This window comes from Salvelinus sp. IW2-2015, linkage group LG1 (genome assembly GCF_002910315.2).
Source record: "Salvelinus sp. IW2-2015 linkage group LG1, ASM291031v2, whole genome shotgun sequence".
Classification (NCBI taxonomy): Eukaryota; Metazoa; Chordata; class Actinopteri; order Salmoniformes; family Salmonidae; genus Salvelinus; species Salvelinus sp. IW2-2015.
The window spans coordinates 33064374-33086203 of record NC_036838.1 but is presented as its reverse complement, the minus strand read 5'-3'; the positions used below and the strand labels follow the sequence as shown (position 1 = coordinate 33086203).

Below are 21830 nucleotides of genomic sequence, written 5' to 3'. Positions count from 1 at the left end.
ACCATAGACAAATCAATGGTGAAAATAATTTTAATGAAAGACAGGCAAACAGAAAGGGTAGACTATTGCTTACGTTTTAATTGCTTGTCATACCAACGACTGTTTAAATGTATTTCCATTAATTAAAGGTTTGCACAAAAATAGGCGTTTTGATAAAAAAAAATGTAGTGCATTGTAATGCAAATTCACGAAATTGTGCATCTAAAACACATTCAAAAAGCTTAAAAGTGAACTAATTCCTTTTGGGGTATCGATAGTAGTGCCACAATGTTTATAAACCTTGCGTCCTTATTACACTCTCTCTTTGTCCTCAATTCACTCCTTTTTTTTTTACTTAAGGCCTATGCCACTCTTTTTTTAAACTCTCTGAAAATCTGCTGCAGCCTATAACTAAAGCTACTGTGTTCGTCCCAATTTGAAGGATATATAGGCTAAAGGATATTTAAACAAGCAAACATGTTTCGTTATCACCTTTAGAAAACATCAAATCATACAACTATTTGGCAGTTGATTTTTCAAGAATCAATGCCGAAATGTTTGTTTTTGCTTTTGTTGCCTCTAAATAAATAAAAAATATATATTTTGTGGAGAAGCTGTACACAAAAAGCAGACAACACGTATCATGATGGAATCTAGCCTACATGTTATCCAATTTACATAACCAACATCTAGCTGTTGCTACTTTAGGTTTATTATCTTATTTTTTTGCCAGCTCGGTCGCTCACATTTTTTTCCTAGAACACATAATTAAATAGAACACTATTTTAATTATAGTGACTTTGTGTCCTAGAACTTGTGTCTGTACCCTATCTGTCCTACTAGATGGCGCCCTTACTCTGTCCTAGAGGTGAAAATTCGACAACTTGACCCCGGTGTCGTCATGGCAGTCTGGTGCGTCAAGGCCACTTTCAAACCCCCATTGGTCTGAAATTCACGTGGCATGCCTCGTACAATCATAATTGTGTTGCTGATATTTTTTTATGCTCCATGCCCCCAACTCAAATATGTCAGCTTCCTACCCCTCTATAGTCCTTTAGTGGGGCACTGAAGAGTGGTATCAAAATAAGAAAGATAACAATAAAATGGAATGTCCAAATAGAATCCCAGCTTCTAACTTCCATGTGGAACAGTTGGTAGGAGGATCCTCTGTGTCCAGAGATGAGGGCTATTTCGGCAGTTCCGGAATGTACGCTCAAAGAGTTGCGACCGAGTATGAGTGTTCGACAGCGAGAAATTATGGAATCGCTTCTTCGCCTCTCTCCAAAGCGGGAGCACAATCTCCGACAAACACGGCTCTCAGCGCCTACCATCAACATCATTACCTTTCGCAACTAAATGCTTTTGGGCCTGAGTATAAAAATGCATCCCAGGTAGCACAGCCTGTTATCCGACCCCTGTTTCCATATTCTTTCCCATCGGACAGTGTGAAGGAGGACTCAATGTTCTGCCCATATAGCGGAGATCCAAACGGACGCACGGATACAGTTGTTGGAACTTGTTCCTACACGCGGATGGCTGAGAGACGCCATCCCAGTCAAACGCACGAACATTCTTGTCCGGAATCCTCGACAGCTAATCAACGGTACCCAAGGAAAGAGAAGGCGCATGGCTTCGGATCAGAAAGTATCTTCTCTGTGTCCGGAATTGAGACAGATAATCCAGAACTATTTAACGACACCTGCGAAACCAATCAGGAGGCGCATCTGGCAGTGGCAGACAGTAAACTCGAGGAGAATCACAGTCCCACGAAACAACTGCCTGAGAAAGAGAACGTCCTTAAAACGGACGGTAGCACAGACAACTCAGACAGTGAGGTTAAAGGTAACACACACACACACACACACACACACACACACACACACCACACACACACACACACACACACACACACAACACACACACACACACACACACACACACACACACACACACACACACACACACACACACACACACACACACACAACACACACACACCACACACACACACACACACACACACACACACACACACACACACACACAGTCTATAACACGTAAACAAGCATTTGAGAGAGCGAGCACACACACGCATGGGTTATAACACATCAACAAGCATATTATCAGTGCGAGCACACACACACACACACAGTTTAAAAGACATAAGCAAGCTTATCATCACACTCAGAGGAAGCACACAGTTGGACAAGCCAATATCATATGAGAAGAGGAACTGTTTTTTGTGTTTTTTGATGTTATTGCGATGTTTAAACTTTTGATTTGAGCTAGAAACAAAGTCTACTAATACTTCAAACGATTATGCAACGCTGAGCCTTGGCATAGGCTTATRTGTTATTTTTCATTATTGGTACAGTTTGAAGTAGGCTACAATTTTCAGCACTTGCAAACGTGATTTGATTGGATAGGCCATGTTTTTTGTTACACTCTTGGGGAAAAAAAATTCAGAATAGAACAAAAAGGGTTCTACATGGACCCTTTTGTAGGGTTCTTTGATCAGAATCCCAGGGGTTCTTCTTCCAAAATTGTTTCCATATAGAACCCTTGGGTTCTATATAGGGTTCTATATCGAGCCTATTTCCATATATGATGCAAGTATTAGAACCACCTTCGGTTCTATCGATAACCTTTTTTTCTAAGAGTGTAAGCACACTTGAGTAAGCAAAGGCTACACTTCCCTCCCAACAATATCTTTATAATTAGGATCTCCTAGTTCCTAATCTCTTTCCTAAACATTTTATTTGTAAATACAGCAACACAATAACAGTTAACGCGTATGCCTGCCCTTAGACTACTTTTCGCTGTTTATTTTAATAGACTTCAAGGGTGAACGCTAAAGGCGAGGCTGCGTGTACTCTTGACATTGTTTATTTAAGTAACTTTATTTTATAGTCACAGCTGCCAGTCCATTGCCAATTTGCTACGACCGACATTATCTGTTTAGCATTGAACTAATTGCAAGTTTGCATTGGTAAACCTTTGCAATGTTACGTGATAGTCTACGTTTTTGGTTTTGATCAATTAAACTGCACAGACGCAAATATATTTTGCAGTTGAGATGACGCTCATTCATTCTTATTAGTCGCTGTACCTCTCTTGGATATTTTATAATAAAGAAGCATTCTAGGCTACTAGTAAATTGGGCCTATCCAAAGGAATACGCACGCACTAATTGCAGCAATGAAGATTTCAAAACAAAACACGATTCACTTTATGTGCGTCTAACATAGCCTGGTTTATATCTAATTGGATTTAAAACAGGAGGGCCCGCTTTCCCAGAAACAGATTAATTCAGATTATTCCTAGACAACAAAAAAATCGTGTTCAATGGAGATTCACCATTGAAGTGCTTCGTCCAAAACGATGTTAAAACTGTGCCCGAGAAACCGTCCCGAGAAGACATAGGCCAACAGACAAACTGACAAAAAACACATCACAAGGCATTTGCGTAGGAACGTTTCTTGGAAGGTGAAGGGCAACGAAATGGCTGCTATATGATTGCTGCTGTTTTTCAGCTTGTCCACCTTTGAAACGACATTTTGGAGCTAAATTCTCGATAAGCTATTTTTGTACGTGTAAAACAAAAAGTATAAAGTACATAGGCTTCCTCAAGTTCATTACATTTATTTTGTAAGTGATGTAAACTTTAGGGTAATGGTGATTGGATTATTATTATTAGGCATATTATTATTATAATTATTATTTATTCTACTTAGGCCTGTTATTGAGCATATGTTGCCACTCCGCGTGCATCCGAAATTCACGCCAGCGCTTACACAATGGTACTTTATCTAGTAACTCATGTTCAAATCAGGCAGATATGGGGCCTCTATGTACGTGTTGTTGAAAACAACGTGTGATTTAGGTCGAAATAGAAGAAGTTGCTTCAGTCCCTAATTTCTCTCTTCCTTAAATCTGAAAATGAACGTCAGATTCGTTACAATATTAAAATATTACACTTTTATCCCAAATGTTTAAATAATAATTGATCAGCGATTCACTGAAAAATGAATCGTTGACTAGTCTACATAAAAACACTGGTCTGGAATAGTCTGAATGTGTAGGTTATAGGGCTATAGCTTTGCGCAGTTCAATTACTAGGCCTATATGATTTCCAGATTGTGTGAATAGTTGTATTTTTCGTGCCCGTTGAGCCATGTAATCAAGACGGAAGTCAATAACATTTAGATTTGAAACTCCTCCGGACTCCTTTGTCGGTAGACTAGACTAGTCCGTCATATCCATCCCACTTACGAAGAGCTGTATTGTGGCATTAACTAATATAGGCTACATTTTATTTCTCTCTTTTAGGCTATTTATGAAGTGATTGAAGAACATAATGTAATTCTTATCGCCAAAAGGACCCAAATTGCCCAGATGAATTATCCATTGATTTCCTTTATTTGCCTGATGATATCTAGACAAATGTTTTTCTATAGGCCCTGTCTTTGTACTTAATTATTTCAAATGGCCTTGAGTGAGCGTAGACTACTCCAGATTCGCAAATGATGCAACATTATTAGTAGGTCTACCTCTAAGAAGCGGTCATTTATCATCTCACTAAAAACTAGAGTAGCCAAATGATATCGTCCGTGCATAAAGACATCGAAGTCAACGACAAGTTGTATATAACCTTAAAAGAAAACCACTGGAGTAGAAATTAGAACGTTTTCCTTGCATATCAGATTAATGGGCCTGCTTCTTTCAGCTAAAAAATGAAGTTGCAAATATAATGGTCGAATATATTAAAAACATGCAATGATATACAATGGCAGGCAGAATACAAAAGCTATCGTTTGTCGTCAAGACGTGGCCTTCTTGGTAACCTGATTAATTCAGTGCATTATTGTTTTCTATCACAAATAAGCCTATGGCTATACACTGAGAATTACGTTAATTTAACTCATTCCTTTTTACAGGGGACAGATTGGAGAATGTCTTTGGAAACTGGCTCACAGCGAAAAGTAGACGGAAAAAGCGTTGTCCTTACACCAAACATCAAATACTGGAACTGGAGAAGGAGTTCTTGTTCAACATGTATCTGACACGAGAGCGCCGCTTGGAGATCAGCAAGAGTATTGACTTATCTGACAGACAGGTCAAAATATGGTTCCAAAACCGACGTATGAAGCTCAAGAAATTCAACAGAGAGAGTCGAGTGAGAGAGCTAACCTCTGCTTATGACTATACTTAAACCTTACACCTTATTTGGAGAGAAATAATGTTACGCTTAAGCTACACATACAGGCTAGGCCTGCACACATACAGGAGAAAACATCTAGAGCAGGATAGAAATTGTACGCCTTTCAAACATCTTCACGTTTTTTTCGAGTCCATGCATGGTTTTATGAAAAATGTAAGTTTCATGATTTGACAGTGAAATGCTATGATGCTCTACAGATGCACATTGTTTAAAAGCCTGGATATTAAAGTGGCACTCCAGACTCCTTTTCACCTCATTTAACACCTGATGTGGTTAACAAAAGGCACATCTCAATAGGTGGTTCAGGTATGTCATGAAATACATAGCAAAAGTGGTGGGGGGGTGGGCCTTTCCTCTTTTCTTCTCTATTGCTCCTCTATTGTTCCTCAAGCAGGGGGAGGCCGATGACATCACGAATTTCCATCAGACCAACTCCTTGAATGCCCTACTTCTTGAAGTTTGCGGTTGTGTCTAGAAAACATTATTTTGCTCAAAACTGTTGTTTTTTTTAAACCTGGGGTGTACGTTACTGTATTTATACTTGGGATATCGCTTTTCAACAGTAAATGTTACAAAAATCACGAGAGGAAGTCTTTAATTGTTTGTGAAATGTGTCTTAAAGTGACAGTCCTGTGTCTGAAATGGTGTCCATTCACTTTGAATGAAAACGTGTCATTACTTGGTCTCTTCCTTTTCATCGTTTCTGTTCTTATTGTTTTGTGTTTGACTATTTTGTCATTTCTGTGAACTTGATGTCCTGTGCATTACAGCATCAAAGTGCATTAACTTCTAAAGCATTATCCCAAGCATTATGTTGCTGGACATTTGTAAAGATATCAAATAAATGGGTTTGGAGCATCATTTACCCTGGTTGTCCTTCCCCTTCGTGTCTTTTATGGCTTGCTTTGAGAAAGAGAGGGGCGAGAAAAGAGTGGAAAGACCGACCATATAGCGGTGATTTAAATATTAGCCAGGTGACCAATAAGTCAAGGTCATAAAATAGTAATGTCAGGATGGTCGGAGTACAGCGCCAGAGGTGGGTTTAATGATCTGCAAATATAATGTGCGCCGCGGCAGTAAAGATGCGTTTAAAGGTGAGGAGGAGGAACTCTATACCCACAGAGCCGCACTACGATGGGGCTGGTTTGCACGGGCACACGCCACTGCTTTCACCGGATGAGGGAAATGCGACATTCTCCAACGGGTGATGGAGGATAAAGAGACCGGGTGATTAAGGGAATGTATATATAATGGAACAAAGTCCGCAACGAGACATGGCTGCAGGAGCATGGAAACGGATCCCCGCATGCAGCCAGGGTTGAAGGTAGGACTATAGCCGCTGGCATTTCTGTTCTTTGCTTTGGACTCGATCACGTCTGGCTCTGCTCATTTGGCACATTTGCAACTGGCAGCACATACGATTTCTTTACACCGATGGTATTTCGTGTTTTTCTGTTGCTGTATTTTTTTTTTGCCTCCTGCAGACATTCGAAATCCGTCCTGCGATGTTTATGGGGGGTTTGTATGTTTGCAAGTGGATTTTGGATTATGATGTGTGCTGTGATAATTTTGTTGAATGTACCTCTACCTTGGATGGACAACGATGTTTTTTCATATAATGAACAGACGATTGTGCCCCTGCATGTGTTCATGGAGTATTCTATCTATTTGACTATTAAACATTTTGTGTTACAAAATATCTTCCAAAATATGTTCGCTTCTTGGTGGATGTCTACTCAGATCGTGGACATCATAGATTGTATTACCTTGCCCTTTTCAAACTGGATTTAGATGCAAAACAAGACACCTGCATGAATCATATCAAATGATTATTGGGTCCAGTATCCTGTTGTTGAAGTTTAACAGGTAGCTTTAATTGATGAACATGGAAACGTAGACTAATAGCCTAGGATCGTTCGTCCTTGTCTAGAAATACATCACGTCGTTATTCGTATTTTTTCTATTGATTTTCTTTCCCATCGGTCAAAAGAAAAGCATTTCACAGTATGCGAGACGTTTGATATTGCGTCTAATTCTCAGTGGATTGCCCTTTCACGCTTAGCTGATCCGTGGTTTAGGTAGTTTCATGTTGTTGGGATTGACTTCCTGGCTCGGCAACAAAAAACTGCCTTGATTACGTCAGTTCGCCTTCATCAAGGGCGTCCATTTCCGACAGATTATACTCTCTGCTCTGGAGTCGCCGCAAATGGCATTGTAAATGAACCGAGCCACCAATATCCACGACGAGACCTTTTTTCTTCGCTCTTTGGCTTTATGTGGTGGACACTAAAGGTCTTTTGGCTGCAGTGGGAGAATTGGGGTTGTAAACATCACGGGGTAAAATCCTTTCAGCTTTGTGTTGTGGCGCAGACTTTTGAGGTCTAGCCTTGCAGACTGGATTATTGACCGGAGGTGTTTTAAGGATGGTAATCAGCATTCCAAGACCGTCTCCAGGTGCCTATATGGAACATCTGCCAAGTAGTCAAAATCCAAGTCTCATCTCTAGACTAATTTAGCTTTGCTTTTGTTGGAACAGTTAGACTTGATCATGATAGTGTCTTTATCTATCATATTTTATCATATGATATTAGTGTCCTTATCACATCATTTGTCTGATCATGAATTAAATAATAATAAAAGTACATGTCTATTAAAATGACCCTCAAGATTATTAGGGCTTGTTTTATATTAACTGAATTCGTCATTTAGGTGGGCTTGCTTTCTCTTTTGCACTTCATCTCAGCTAAAGTAGCCTAAGCAAAATTGTAATTAGGCCTAAACATGGTTTTGCTACATAAACCATTTTGAAACATTAAATGAACATTACATCCCGACGGTCTTATGTTTATCGAATGGTCACGGAACAGACATGTGCCACACGCTCAAATGTGCAGCACGCTCTTGTGTCTACTTGAACCGATTTAGTAGACTAGATCTGGGCCTTTTTGCTTTCTTAAATTTGCCGTTATGAATTTCTCTCAACGTTTTTGCTACCTAAAGTGACTGATCTCCGTTTGTTATGACACTAAATTGAGTRACGGGAAGCAAACAAATAAATCATTATTTCGTAAAATGAGACATTCATCACTTATCCAATAGGCGATGCCTATAATTCACTAACAATTACAATTGGCCTATGTTATATTGCAACAAATATAGGCCTATGTGTGTTTGTATATTATCGCCTATTGTAGGCCTATTTTAAAATGGTCCTACACAGGCCAAAACAAATAATTGTTCTTCATTATTATTTGTAAAAAACAAATAGTCTWCCAAATTGTATTTGACATTATTTTCAAATACTATTTTCAAATACCCGCGTTAAATGCATGAGAGTGTATTTGAGTCAGAGTATTTGAGTATTTTCAAATACTTTCCAAGTGTATTTCCAAATTGGCCTACATTAAAATATTGTACTTGTCTTTTCAAATAAAATAACATCTTAATATTTACTTCGAATGTATGTGAAAGTAATTGAGCTATTTTAAATCGTATTTGAACCCAGGTCTGATATAGTGTACAGTCACTATAGTATAGTGACTGTATTTTGGATATTACTAGTTTAATGGGTTGAAAGAACTACACCCTGCCTGACGCCGGTAACAGTAAATATTCACCATCTGCATGATATCAGGTTTCATAATGCAGAATGAAGGTGTTGACCTATTAGGCTACTAGCTCTTTTGTCTTAATCACCACGAACATTTGACAAAATGTAATTGAAATTATCCATGAACGACATACATTGACATTTACCACAAACATCGGCCAGAGAAAATGTTGGCCCCGTGAGCACATATATCGATTGGCTCTTCCCTGATCTGTATATTTAGTATTTAGTATATTAAGTATGTTGTGTATGTCATGGCTCACTTGTAAAACAGACATGGGTCTTAATGTGACTCCCTGTATAAAATAGGTATATGTATATATATTGGCTGATATTGTTGTTTGCCAGATGCTTGCATTCACTTTTACGCACGGACCACAATCACACATAGGCCTATACAGACGGAACGTGTTTCATTGACAGCGTGGTCGGGCTTGGTGTCTGCCTGCAGGGATGCAATACCAACGCGAGGACTCAATAGGACTTATTGGACTATTATTAGGCCCTTTATTAATCCGCCGTGCGGTGACCGTCTCCGTGACCAGWTCAATTTCTGCCATTTATATATAGTCCTCAAAGGTAACCCTTGTAAGAGAAAGTAGGCCTAGGCAATGCTTTAACGCCGAATTGCTGCCCTAATATGAATGTCTTTACTATATGATAGCTTTTATTCAAACGTTTCCTTTCAGTAAGGCCTTTAAGTGGTGGCTTTAAATGCGTTTACGAGTTCGCAATGTTACTCCAACTCCACCAAATGAACGTTTGTAATAAACAGCATTCTTCCAATCCCGACGGCTCTAATTTTGTATTCCACGGCAGAGGTATAGGCCTAAATGTATGTTATGCATTTATACAAAATATCAATACATACACACATACACTCTATCGCCAGCAACATTAAATTGGCATATAATTCCAGAATGTATTCCGTTGATTTAAAAAACAACAACTGAAAAATATTTCTGGGTTCCGGGTTCATATTAGTTTATAGGATTATTCCCGGGAGCATTGCTGTTCAAGAAATAACGTGTGGCTGTTCATCTACATTTCAGGATTTATGAACGCTTGAGCGAATGTGACTGTGTTGAACTAGGATGTGGTTGTCTCACCTAGCTATTTGTTTATTTATTTTACCTTTATTTAACTAGGCAAGTCAGTTAAGAACAAATTCTTATTTACAATGACGGCCTACCGGGGAACAGTGGGTTAACTGCCTTGTTAAAGGGCAGAACGACAGATTTTTACCTTGTCAGCTCTGGGATTCGATCCAGCAACCTTTCGGTTACTGGCCCATCGCTCTAACTACTAGACTATCTGCCGCCCCTATCTTAAGAGGAATGCATTAACTGCGTCTGCTAAATGACTACAATGTAGACTTAACGTAATTAATGTGGTAATACCTTTTTCTTATTTTCACTTCTTCTCTTACACACACACACACACACACACACACACCACACCACACACACACACACACACACACACACACACACACACACACACACACACACACACACACACACACACACACACACACACACACACACACACACACACATAGAGAGAGAGAGCGAGAGAGACAGACACACAGACTCACATGCACGTTACCTTCAAGATGAATTCTAATACCACCTGCTTGCACGCACTGAGCTTTCACAGTTTTATATTCTTGTTCTTAATGTTATCATTAATCAAGGATCTTTTTTTATTATTGGACATAACAAAAGTACTGACGATGTTATTAACATAAACAGAATTCTTTCAATCCTCTTAAACAATGATGAAAGTTTTGTGGGCTGAAGGTCAAAGAAAGAAAACATCAGGTTTTAATGAACGATAGTCCCACCATCTTTGCTAATATGCTACCTTTCTAATGCCTACTAATGACTAAATGGGTATGTTGTTTAATGTTTTCAATAACGTTGTTAATGTACTCAAATGGATGATTTAATAAAAAAATAGATTACATTATGGGCATTAGTCAGTAAACAGTCAGGGTATCCTATAATTACATATTTGTTGAAATTAAATGACCTCACACCTTAAAATACAGTTCCATTTTGAACATTTTTTGCCTTCCCAGAAGAGTGGAGGCATACTAATGACATTAATTTAAAAAAATTAGATGTTCGACTAGCAGGTGTCCACATACATTTGGTAATGTGGTACATGTAATGAATTCTTAAACACTTGGATCCATATCAAATAGGCAGTGATTTCACCTTAAACTAGGCCTACTAGGTAAATGGTGACCGTAGATTGCCTGAATCGCATTGATTATCCGTCACTCAATATTCGTATCTACGTGCACATTCATATGATTCCAGTTGTAATTCCTCTTAGCACGTTGTTGAGTGTTTTAACACTCCCATGTGACTGAATAATATAGCCAATATAGCTTTAGCGGTGATAGAAGTCAAGGCCCCATGTGTACATGCCTTGCACTAGACTGTGCAGTTGACCAATGTTCGCATGCGGTGTGGCCATGTCGTTTTCTTAGCAACCACATGGTGCTCAAATGCACTGAAATGGGTGATGAACCAAAGTACAGCATCCTATGTATTTTAAGCATATTCGGCTGTAGGTAATAATGCAAGAAACGTAAGAAATAACACACACAGAAAAATACTGTGTGTGTGTGTGTTGGTTCGATTGCATCTTCCCAATATTATATAAAGGCTGTTTGTGTCAATTTGATTTCAGATCCAGATATTTTATTTAAGGAACTTGAAATGGAAAAGATCCATCCCTGAATCTTTTTAAGAGGATCTAAGTCTACCTTTAGACAAAGACACCAATTCAGATCTTTTTTCTCTCACTAATGGATCTTTTGACCAATCAGATCAGCTCTGGAAAAAATCTGATGTGAAAAGATTGGATGTGATTGGTCAAAGTGCATATAATATCAGAATTTGGTTGCCTGTCTAAATGMGTCCTTATATCTCTTATAATGCTGAGTTCATTGAAATGGAGTCAACACCTATCCTGGTTAATTTCAAGAAATCACACTGGACACAAATGCTCAACGTTCACTGTTTATTTGTTCAGTTTAAGGTCACAAAAAAGGAAGAAAGGCTGACATGGATGTAGATCTGTAAATAAATAGAATATGAATTACGTATTAATAAGAGTGCAGTACTAGTCCTACACGTCACAACTCAATAAAGCGCTAACTAGAACCCGGTATTTAAATTTCCCCAAATGCGCTAGCGCGGCAGGCATAAATATGGGATAGGCCTACATACAAATATTTGGGATTATATATCCTACAAAACAACATTTGCATTCTAAAATATTCCATATGGCTGATTAACCGACTTATAGAACATATAATTATAATTATAAATGTTGCATTATCATTCATGTAAGCTACTGTATACTTACCACTGAGATGATAATCACACTGATTCCTCATAAGAAATAATATTTTATTTCTACGGAAGTTCTTTGCTATAGTTGGTACTAAAATGCAGAGAATGCACCATATATCCTTATATAGTTTATTACAACAACAACAAAAAACATTTTACAAAGTTTTTTATCAACCTTCCAGGCAAGAAAGCACACTATCTGAGTGATACTCTGTTGTATTTACAAATTAAACTATAGAATATACACTGAGTTTACAAAACATTAAGAACACCTGTTCTTTCCATGACATAGACTGACCAGGTGAATCCAGGTGAAAGCTATGATCCCTTATTGATGTCACTATTTAAATCTACTTCAATCAGTGTAGATKAAGGGGAGGAGACAGGTTAAAGAAGGATTTTTAAGCCTTGAGATAATTGAGACATGGATTGTGCATGAGTGCCATTCAGAGGGTGAATGGGAAAGACAAAAGATTCAAGTGCTTTTGAATGGGGTATGGTAGTAGGCGCCAGGCACACCTGTTTGTGTCAAGAACTGCAACGCTGCTGAGTTTTTCACGCTCAACAGTTTCCTGTGTGTATCAAGAATGGTCCACCACCCAAAGGACATCCAGCCTACTTGACACAACTGTAGGAAGCATTGGAGTTCACATGGACCAGCATCCCTGTGAAACACTTTTGCCAGCTTGTAGAGTCCATGCCCCAATGAATTGAGGCTGTTCTGAGGGCAAAAGAGGGTGCAACACAATATTAGGAAGGTGTTTCTAATGCTTTGTACACTCAGCGTATATAACTTATGAATATCTACCTCTTTAAAGAATATGTTAAAAAAATCCCTATGCCAATGACACCTACTACCATACCTTGTTCAAAGGCACTTCATCTTTTGTCTTGCCCATTCACCCTCTGAATGGCACACACACAATCCATGTCTCAATTGTCTTAAGGCTTAAAATGTATTCTTTAACCTGTCTCCTACGCTGAAGAAAAATGCACTTCTCTTTTCCTACTAGCACTAACTTTGCTGATAAGTACTTTGTTGAGGGAAAATGTACTTGCTACGATTGTGATATGTTGTCTCACCTTGCTATCTTAAGATGAATGCCGAAGAGCAGATGCTAAATTACAAAAAATATAAATTGAAAATGAATGTCCATTCACAGGAATACAAGGTATTGCTTTTTCAAATAAATATTTTGTTTATTACTAGTAGGCTAGTATTAGCCTATTATTACTAGTACCTGTATGGTACTACTATAGTAGCAGTACTAGTATTAATAGTTGTATAGGTCTATAGTGGTTGGCTCCTTGTAATATATTATTTGAGAGGGGGCTCATTTGTCCATGAAGCTGTAATGTACAGCATCTATGTGTAACTAGACCACATGCCTACAGGTCACAATCAAAGAGCAGTCTTGGAGATATTTTTCACTATTTTGTTGCATTTTGCTGATACGGAGGAACATATGGATACTTTGCATGATATGCAGGCTATTTGCCTACCACCTATTCATATTTTGAGACATACGTTTACAGAATCTCTGCAATATCCCGACCACCAAGATCATAAGACAATGAAGATCATAATAATTTAAATTGAGATATAGGCAAAGTTTAGGCTTATAGGAAATGCAAAGGGATTTTTTCCTTCTACTTTTACACATAACATACAGCATTTATGCACACGAATAGTGGCCAAAACCAAAAGCAATGCTCATGGTAAACGTTTGGCTTTGAGATACATTCTTGTTTATATATACAGTCGTGGCCAAACGTTTTGAGAATGACACACATATTAATTTCCACAAAGTTTGCTGCTTCAGTGTCTTTAGATATTTTTGTCAGATGTTACTATGGAATACTGAAGTATAATTACAAGCATTTCATGAATGTCAAAGGCATTTATTGACAATTACATGAAGTTGATGCAAAGAGTCAATATTTGCAGTGTTGACCCTTCTTTTTCAAGACCTCTGCAATCTGCCCTGGCATGCTGTCAATTAACTTCTGGGCCACATCCTGACTGATGGCAGCCAATTCTTGCATAATCAATGCTTGGAGTTTGTCAGAATTTGTGGGGTTTTGTTTGTCCATCCACCTCTTGAGGATTGACCTCAAGTTCTCAATGGAATTAAGGTCTGGGGAGTTTCCTGGCCATGGACCCAAAATATCGATGTTTTGTTTCCCGAGCCACTTAGTTATCACTTTTTCCTTATGGCAAGGTGCTCCATCATGCTGGAAAAGGCATTGTTCGTCACCAAACTGTTCCTGGATGGTTGGGAGAAGTTGCTCTCGGAGGATGTGTTGGTACCATTCCTTATTCATAGCTGTGTTCTTAGGCAAAATTGTGAGTGAGCCCACTCCCTTGGCTGAGAAGCAACCCCACACATGAATGGTCTCAGGATGCTTTACTGTTGGCATGACATAGGACTGATGTTAGCGCTCACCTTGTCTTCTCCAGACAAGCTTTTTTCCGGATGCCCCAAACAATCGGAAAGGGGATTCATCACAGAAAATGACTTTACCACAGTCCTCAGCAGTCCAATCCCTGTACATTTTGCMGAATATCAGTCTGTCCCTGATGTTTTTCCTGGAGAGAAGTGGCTTCTTTGCTGCAGTTCTTGACACCAGGCCATCCTCCAAAAGTCTTCGCCTCACTATGCGTGCAGATGCACTCACACCTGCCTGCTGCCATTCCTGAGCAAGCTCTGTACTGGTGGTGCCTTGATCCCGCAGCTGAATCAACTTTAGGAGACGGTCCTGGCGCTTGCTCGACTTTCTTGGGCGCCCTGAAGCCTTCTTCACAACAATTTAACCGCTCTCCTTGAAGTTCTTGATGATCCGATAAATGGTTGATTTAGGTGCAGTCTTACTGGCAGTAATATCCTTGCTGTGAAGCCCTTTTTGTGCAAAGCAATGATGACGGCACGTGTTTCCTGGCAGGTAACCATGGTTGACAGAGAAAGAACAATGATTCCAAGCACCACCCTCCTTTTGAAGCTTCCAGTCTGTTATTCGAACTCAATCAGCATGACAGAGTGATCTCCAGCCTTGTCCTCGTCAACACTCACACCTGTGTTAACGAGAGAATCACTGACATGATGTCTGCTGGTCCTTTTGTGGCAGGGCTGAAATGCAGTGGAAATGTTTTTTGGGGGATTCAGTTAATTTGCATGGCAAATAGGGACTTTGCAATTAATTGCAATTCATCTGATCACTCTTCATAACATTCTGGAGTATATGCAAATTGCCATCATACAAACTGAGACAGCAGACTTTGTGAAAATTWATATTTGTGTCATTCTCAAAACTTTTGGCCACGACTGTACACTACCGTTCAAAAGTTTGGGGCCACTTAGAAATGTCCTTGTTTTTGAAAGAAAAGCAAATTTTTTGTCCATTAAAATAACATCAAATTGGTCAGAAATACAGTGTAGACATTGTTAATGTTGTAAATGACTATTGTAGCTGGAAACGGCTGATTTTTAATGGAATATCTACATAGGCTTACAGAGGCCCATTATCAGCAACCATCACTCCTCTGTTCCAATGGCACGCTGTGTTAGCTAATCCAAGTTTATCATTTCATTTTAAAAGGCTAATTGATCATTAGAAAACCCTTTTGCAATTATGTTAGCACAGCAGAAAACTGTTGTCCTGATTAAAGAAGCATTAAAATGGGCCTTCTTTAGACTAGTTGAGTATCTGGAGCATCAGCATTTGTCTAGAAGGCCAGCATCGCCAGTCGCCTCTTCGCTGTTGGCGTTGAGACTGGTGTTTTGCGGGTAMTATTTAATGAAGCTGCCAGTTGAGGACTTGTGAGGCGTCTGTTTCTTAAACTAGACACTCTAATATACTTGCCCTCTTGCTCAGTTGTGCACCGGGGCCTCCCACTCCTCTTTCTATTCTGGTTAGAGACCGTTTGCGCTGTTCTGTGAAGGGAGTAGTACACAGCGTTGTACGAGATCTTCAGTTTCTTGGCAATTTCTCGCATGGAATAGCCTTCATTTCTCAGAACAAGAATAGATTGATGAGTTTCAGAAGAAAGTTCTTTGTTTCTGGCCATTTTTAGCCTGTAATCGAACCCACAAATGCTGATGCTCCAGATACTCAAATAGTCTAAAGAATGACAGCTTTATTGCTTCTTTAATCAGGACAACAGTTTTCTGCTGTGCTAACATAATTGCAAAAGGGTTAGCTAACTTGGATTAGCTAACACAACGTGCCATTGGAACACAGGCGTGATGATTGCTGATAATGGGCCTCTGTATGCCTATATAGATATTCCATAAAAAATCTGCCGTTTTCAGCTACAATAGTTATTTACAACATTAACAATGTCTACACTGTATTTCTGATCAGTTTGATGTCAATTTAATGGACAAAAAAATGTGCTTTTCTTTCAAAAACAAGGACATTTCTAAGTGACCCCAAACTTTGAACGGTAGCGTAGGTTAACAGTTAATCCATATATTAGGCCTAGGCCTAAAATAATCAAAGGGGAGCAATTATCGATAATAACATAATATTTTGTATAGGCCTAGTCTTTCCAAAGTTGCATTTTGATTGGCTATTGACAGTTGCGTTGAGAATAATATTGATATTATATTTTTCATAAAAAATAGTGCTACGCAGTAATTTCTCGTCTGTGTTAGTTGTTGTGTGTACTTGACGTCCGCTGATCATCATTGTTAACTTTGGTTCGCAGATGCCAGTAATAGATAGCAAGACAACCGATTATCCGGGCTATACAACAGACACACCCTATCGCCTGTCTTTATAACCATTTCCATCTACTCATCAATTTTTGCAGATGAAGTCATGACCACCTCAGTCCATGACCTACAGTATATACCTGTATTCGAGCCCCTGTAGGCTACAAGTATAATCTGGATAGGAACCTACCAAATACTAATGTGTATATTTGAGAGTGATTGATAGGTCCACCAAATAAACATAAGCCTAGACCTACTTTTTCCAACATCTGGTGTTTGATATACCACTTAATATAGCTTTCTGATTATCAGCATGGCACAATGCTACATCGTGTCCAGTAAATTATATTTTAACATTTTAGGCTGATCATTTAACAAAGGCGATTGATTCAGTTTCAGGTTGGAGAAGACGTCAATGTTTGTTTTTTCTTTTGTTGACAACAGTCACAGAGTCGTAGCTAGTCTGGAGGCCTAGTTGTTAGGCTTATTGCATTGATTTATCGAAATGGCTTAATCCAGTTGGCCATCTTTTCCATGAGGTTTCAAAARACAGCATTGTAAAAATACTGGTGTTATTGCATTTGTAGTTAATTGCATTTCTGAATAGAAGGTGATTTGAGCCTTGGTATCCTATTTTCCTTGAAAATAGAGAAACGCAGACTGACGTGTTGCGCCAAAATGAATATTAGGCCTAGCCCAGACTGAATTACAATGACTGGTCATCCGACGCCCAGACACCGCACTGCGGAGTGTCCTAGAACGTCATGCATGCCTCCTTGGTTTAGGAGAAGTTATCTGGCCAATTTCCTATAATATAGCCTATCATCTCCCCCAATGGATCATCATGAATAGTAGCCAATGTTACTGGCACATGTATATAGATTTCCAGATGTAGGCTACCCATACCAAAAGTTTCTTAAAGAGATCAGGTGGCAATTGCAGGTTTGTTATTTTTGTAAGGTTATTCAATTGACTTTTTATGCTTTATTTTCCCTGATGACCACAACTTAAAGTGTGAGGTTGGGAGGTGCATGTGTAGTGGAGCATGCACACAAACTCGTGGGCGCGAAATAGCAAAGTCAACACCCAAGAGAGGAGAACAGTGTCACCCTTAACTGCACACCAGATTTACCGCAATATTACCACTTAAAACCAATTTAAACTGTACTTACTCTACAAGGCACTCAGTCAAAATATTAATAGGGACTGACTAGCCTACATGATCAAAAATACACTGTGTTGTGGTAGGTCTCGGCTATTTGCTGTTATCGGCACACCATCCAACCAACATTTYATTTTATGGATAGGCCTATGTCTAGGCCTACTCTGACTTGTCCCTCAGACCAGGGATTCCCAACTCCTTTCTGATGCATAGGTTGAGCATGTGATTTTTTTCCTGCATTAAATTGTTGTGGAATGTTGTAGTTTTTATATTGTAATTCATGCAATAGTTGTAATTTGCTTCTTGTTCTTCGTCTATGTTGGATTTATGTTTATGCGATAATATGAATTAATCAGTTGTTTTTTTATTAACGACACATTTATGAACAATCAAATGGTCCTCATAAACATTTATTGAGGGACATAAAAACACGAGCRGCCTCTATCCGAATTAGGCAGCAGTGGTGGGCAAGAGTTCCGAATCTACACAGACACAAAGTTTTAGACTCCATTAACTGGTCTTATGTGTTTCTACAACATAAAAGCCTCATGTGAATCAAACATGTGGTGTATATTATTCTACTATTGGATCTTTAATCTCTTTTCGCTATTGTGCATGTTACAGCAATGTTATTACCATTGAAGTCCACGGTACATTAAGATTGGAACAACTCTAAAGGAAAAAGGCATTGGTATTTTCCTAAATTGTTTTACTTTAAGAATATCCCTCAAATGTCAAAGTTATCATTCAGATTATGGTCGACAAAGACAAATTACGTCGAGAAATAGGGTCTCGTGCTCTGTGATCAATGTACCTCACGCTCCAATACGAGGGGATATAGCCAGCCTACCGTTCTCCATTTTTTTTAAGACAAGGAAAAACGAAAAAATGATAGGTGGTGAATCCGTCTTAATGATTGCTCATACAATAGAAATCCTATACATAAATAGCATTAAAATGTCTGAGGTACATCACAGTCCTAGGAGTGCATGCGCATTAATCGACTGTATAATTTTGGGGTAAATATAATCACGTGTTCAGCGGTGGCCAATGAGAGTCGAAGAACCCCAGAATAAATAATTACCTGGCTTGATTGTTCTACGGGTAAGATTTGTTTTAAAGTACACATACAGTCCATATAATAATCGGATGCATGTTAAAGAGACGAGAGGCATCGTCATGTCGACCACGGGTCCCATAAACAATTATTATGTGGATTCTTTGATAAACCATGAGAGCGAGGATGTGCTGACATCGCGGTTCTCMGCCCCAGAGCTTCTCCCCACCGGTTCTCGACCGACGACACTAGCACCAGAGTGCTCCGAATATCCCTCCTGCAGTTTTGCGCCGAAACCTTCTGTCTTTACCTCCTCCTGGGGCCCAGTTCACCCCCAGTCTTCAGTGGTATACCACCCATACACCCACCAACCTCACATTGGAACGGACTCGAGGTATGTTCGCTCATGGCTAGAGCCCATATCTGGAACAATATCCTTCCCAGGCTACCCTGCGAACGGCAGACACTACGGACTCAAAACAGATGGTTTTCCTCAGCCCGKTGCTGGAGACTCCATCGCCTTTAACCGCCACGGATACCCGGATTATTTCTACAACACCTCCGTGGACATCCGAGACAAGACACAGCAGATCATCCCTTCTCCAGAGTCGGAGGTTTTGGCTTCCGGAAAGCACAAAGACGGCAAGCCAGAATTCGACCCAAGTAAGTAGAAGCCATGGCAGTTTACGCTGTTTTACAACCGGCTATTTTAGTCGTTTGTTTGTGGGTGAGTTGGGGGTGTTCGTCTTCCATGGGGTTTTCGCTCCTTGTCTGTTGTCCTACTATAAAACGAAATCTCTTTTCCCTTCCCTTTGAACGGAAGGGGAACTGGGGGCTGTTAGACAGTGTTAGACAGGACAAACGCCAATCCCCTTAAGGTTGTAAAATAGGAAGAAGCTATAAAACGGCTATAAAATGGGGAACTCTGGAAACAGGCTTTTCATTGACGAGATTAGAATCTCTAGTAAACTCCACTGTCTTACATGGCCTAAACTTGTACGTAAAAGCATTTATATACACAAGAGGTGTGGCCATATTAATCATATAATTTGTCTTATAGTGGATTATTTATGAATGTATTATTATTACTGTAATTATTATTTGCATTCTGGGTTAATAGCCTACGATTGAAATGCACATCCAAGGGCCTAAAAGCTTGTAGAAACGATCAAAAGTCCCCATAGATTTTATCTGCAGTATGATTATAATAGCTCGGTTTTTTATTTATTTAATGTAAATCTATACTGGTTTATTGCCCCGTATTATTTAGTCAATAATGGCTTATTTCTCACGTGAATATTCATAGTTCTGGTACAACCGAAGCAGAGTAGCCTAAGTCACAAAACATAACGCTGAGATGCAACCTATTAAGCGAGGACCACAACCATTGATATTGAAAGTTCCTCATATCAGTACTTAGAAAAACATGACAACAGCGAGCAAACTCCCTGCAACAAACACAGGACATAATRTTTGAGGCCACAACAGGAATGCCAGGGTGAAATGCATCTAGCTGTCTCTGTTGCAGACCTGCCGAGACTTGAAGCTTAAGGCTTTTAAAATCATTTATGGGCCAATAAAACAAACGGGCGCACTCACAGTTTTACGACTCGGTACTTTTCTAGCACTGTTGACGCTCTTAAAATATGGATGTCTATAAGAGAGATACTTATTTATAATTATTAAAGAAAACATTGTTGACACACTTGACAATGTACATGGATTATATTGAACCAGGTTTATTGTAGTTTTAGAAAATCAAGAGAGGTATGAGGCTCTCAGTTTGGTTTATTGTGTGTTGAAGTGTTTATGATAATGCTTTTAAAGTAACTTGTAGTTTATACATTGCAAAAGTTCATCAGAAGTGTTCAATTTCTTTACTTTTTTTTATCTGTCCTATCATTTTTGCAGGCAACCCGGTGGCGAATTGGATACACGCTCGTTCAACAAGGAAGAAACGGTGTCCATATACAAAATATCAGACTCTCGAACTCGAAAAGGAGTTTTTGTTCAATATGTACCTTACCAGGGACCGTCGATATGAGGTCGCTCTGGTTCTTAATTTGACCGAGAGACAGGTCAAAATTTGGTTCCAGAATCGGCGGATGAAGATGAAGAAAATGAATAAAGAGAAGACAGAAACCAATGAGCAGTAACGTGCCCTATGGACACATTGACTCGTAAACATTCAGAAAAATGCCCCTCATGGACTGTGGGCGATGGTCTCTCCTCTTGATAGATACTATTTTCCTTTTTTATCTGATATAATTAAGCCATATGCCTATTATTGGCAAAGTAGCACAACGCAATTTAGGCCCACGTCTCAATATGAATGTATGCAGCTTGTTTAGCCTATTTATTAGTTATTAGGCCTACTGTTTCATGTCAAGACCCACGAATGGGATATTGGTAAAGAAAGGTAGCCTGTAAGGTGAAGTTGGATAACTATGCGTGAATGGTGTTTCATCTGTTCACGTGTATAACAAAACCTGGGTATTTTTGTACATGTTGCATCTTATTCAAGTGTAAATTAGTGTTTTGTACACGAAAATGCATCAAGGTACATGGAACGTTTGTCTGTGTTTACGTCTGTGAATATATATTTAGTTGTAGCCTGTATGTTTTTAAATATGTGTTTCTCTCGACACTTGGACTTTATACTGTATACTGTAGATTTTGGTCATCTTTAAATATAACCCAAATAATCAMATTTTC

General features: G+C 39.1%; 2 protein-coding genes and 1 long non-coding RNA gene across 3 annotated transcripts; 2 read left to right on the top strand and 1 right to left on the bottom strand.

The window, feature by feature from the left end:
• The first annotated feature begins 998 nt into the window (after window positions 1-998).
• On the top strand, window positions 999-6065 carry LOC111965908 (homeobox protein Hox-C10). Its single transcript, XM_023990326.2, has 2 exons — window positions 999-1821; window positions 4917-6065. Exons 1-2 carry the CDS (start codon window positions 1083-1085, stop codon window positions 5189-5191), a joined length of 1014 nt encoding a protein of 337 aa, XP_023846094.1. The 5' UTR covers window positions 999-1082; the 3' UTR covers window positions 5192-6065.
• A 5767-nt stretch (window positions 6066-11832) lies between these two features.
• Window positions 11833-19234, bottom strand: LOC139028022 (uncharacterized). Its single transcript, XR_011480157.1, has 2 exons — window positions 19143-19234; window positions 11833-12902 (listed from the first exon to the last, which is right to left on the bottom strand). It is a non-coding gene; the product is annotated as an uncharacterized lncRNA (long non-coding RNA).
• On the top strand, window positions 18795-21830 carry LOC111965923 (homeobox protein Hox-C9a-like). Its single transcript, XM_023990351.3, has 2 exons — window positions 18795-19778; window positions 21027-21830. The coding sequence occupies exons 1-2, from the start codon at window positions 19208-19210 to the stop codon at window positions 21269-21271; spliced, it is 816 nt and encodes a 271-aa protein (XP_023846119.1). The 5' UTR covers window positions 18795-19207; the 3' UTR covers window positions 21272-21830.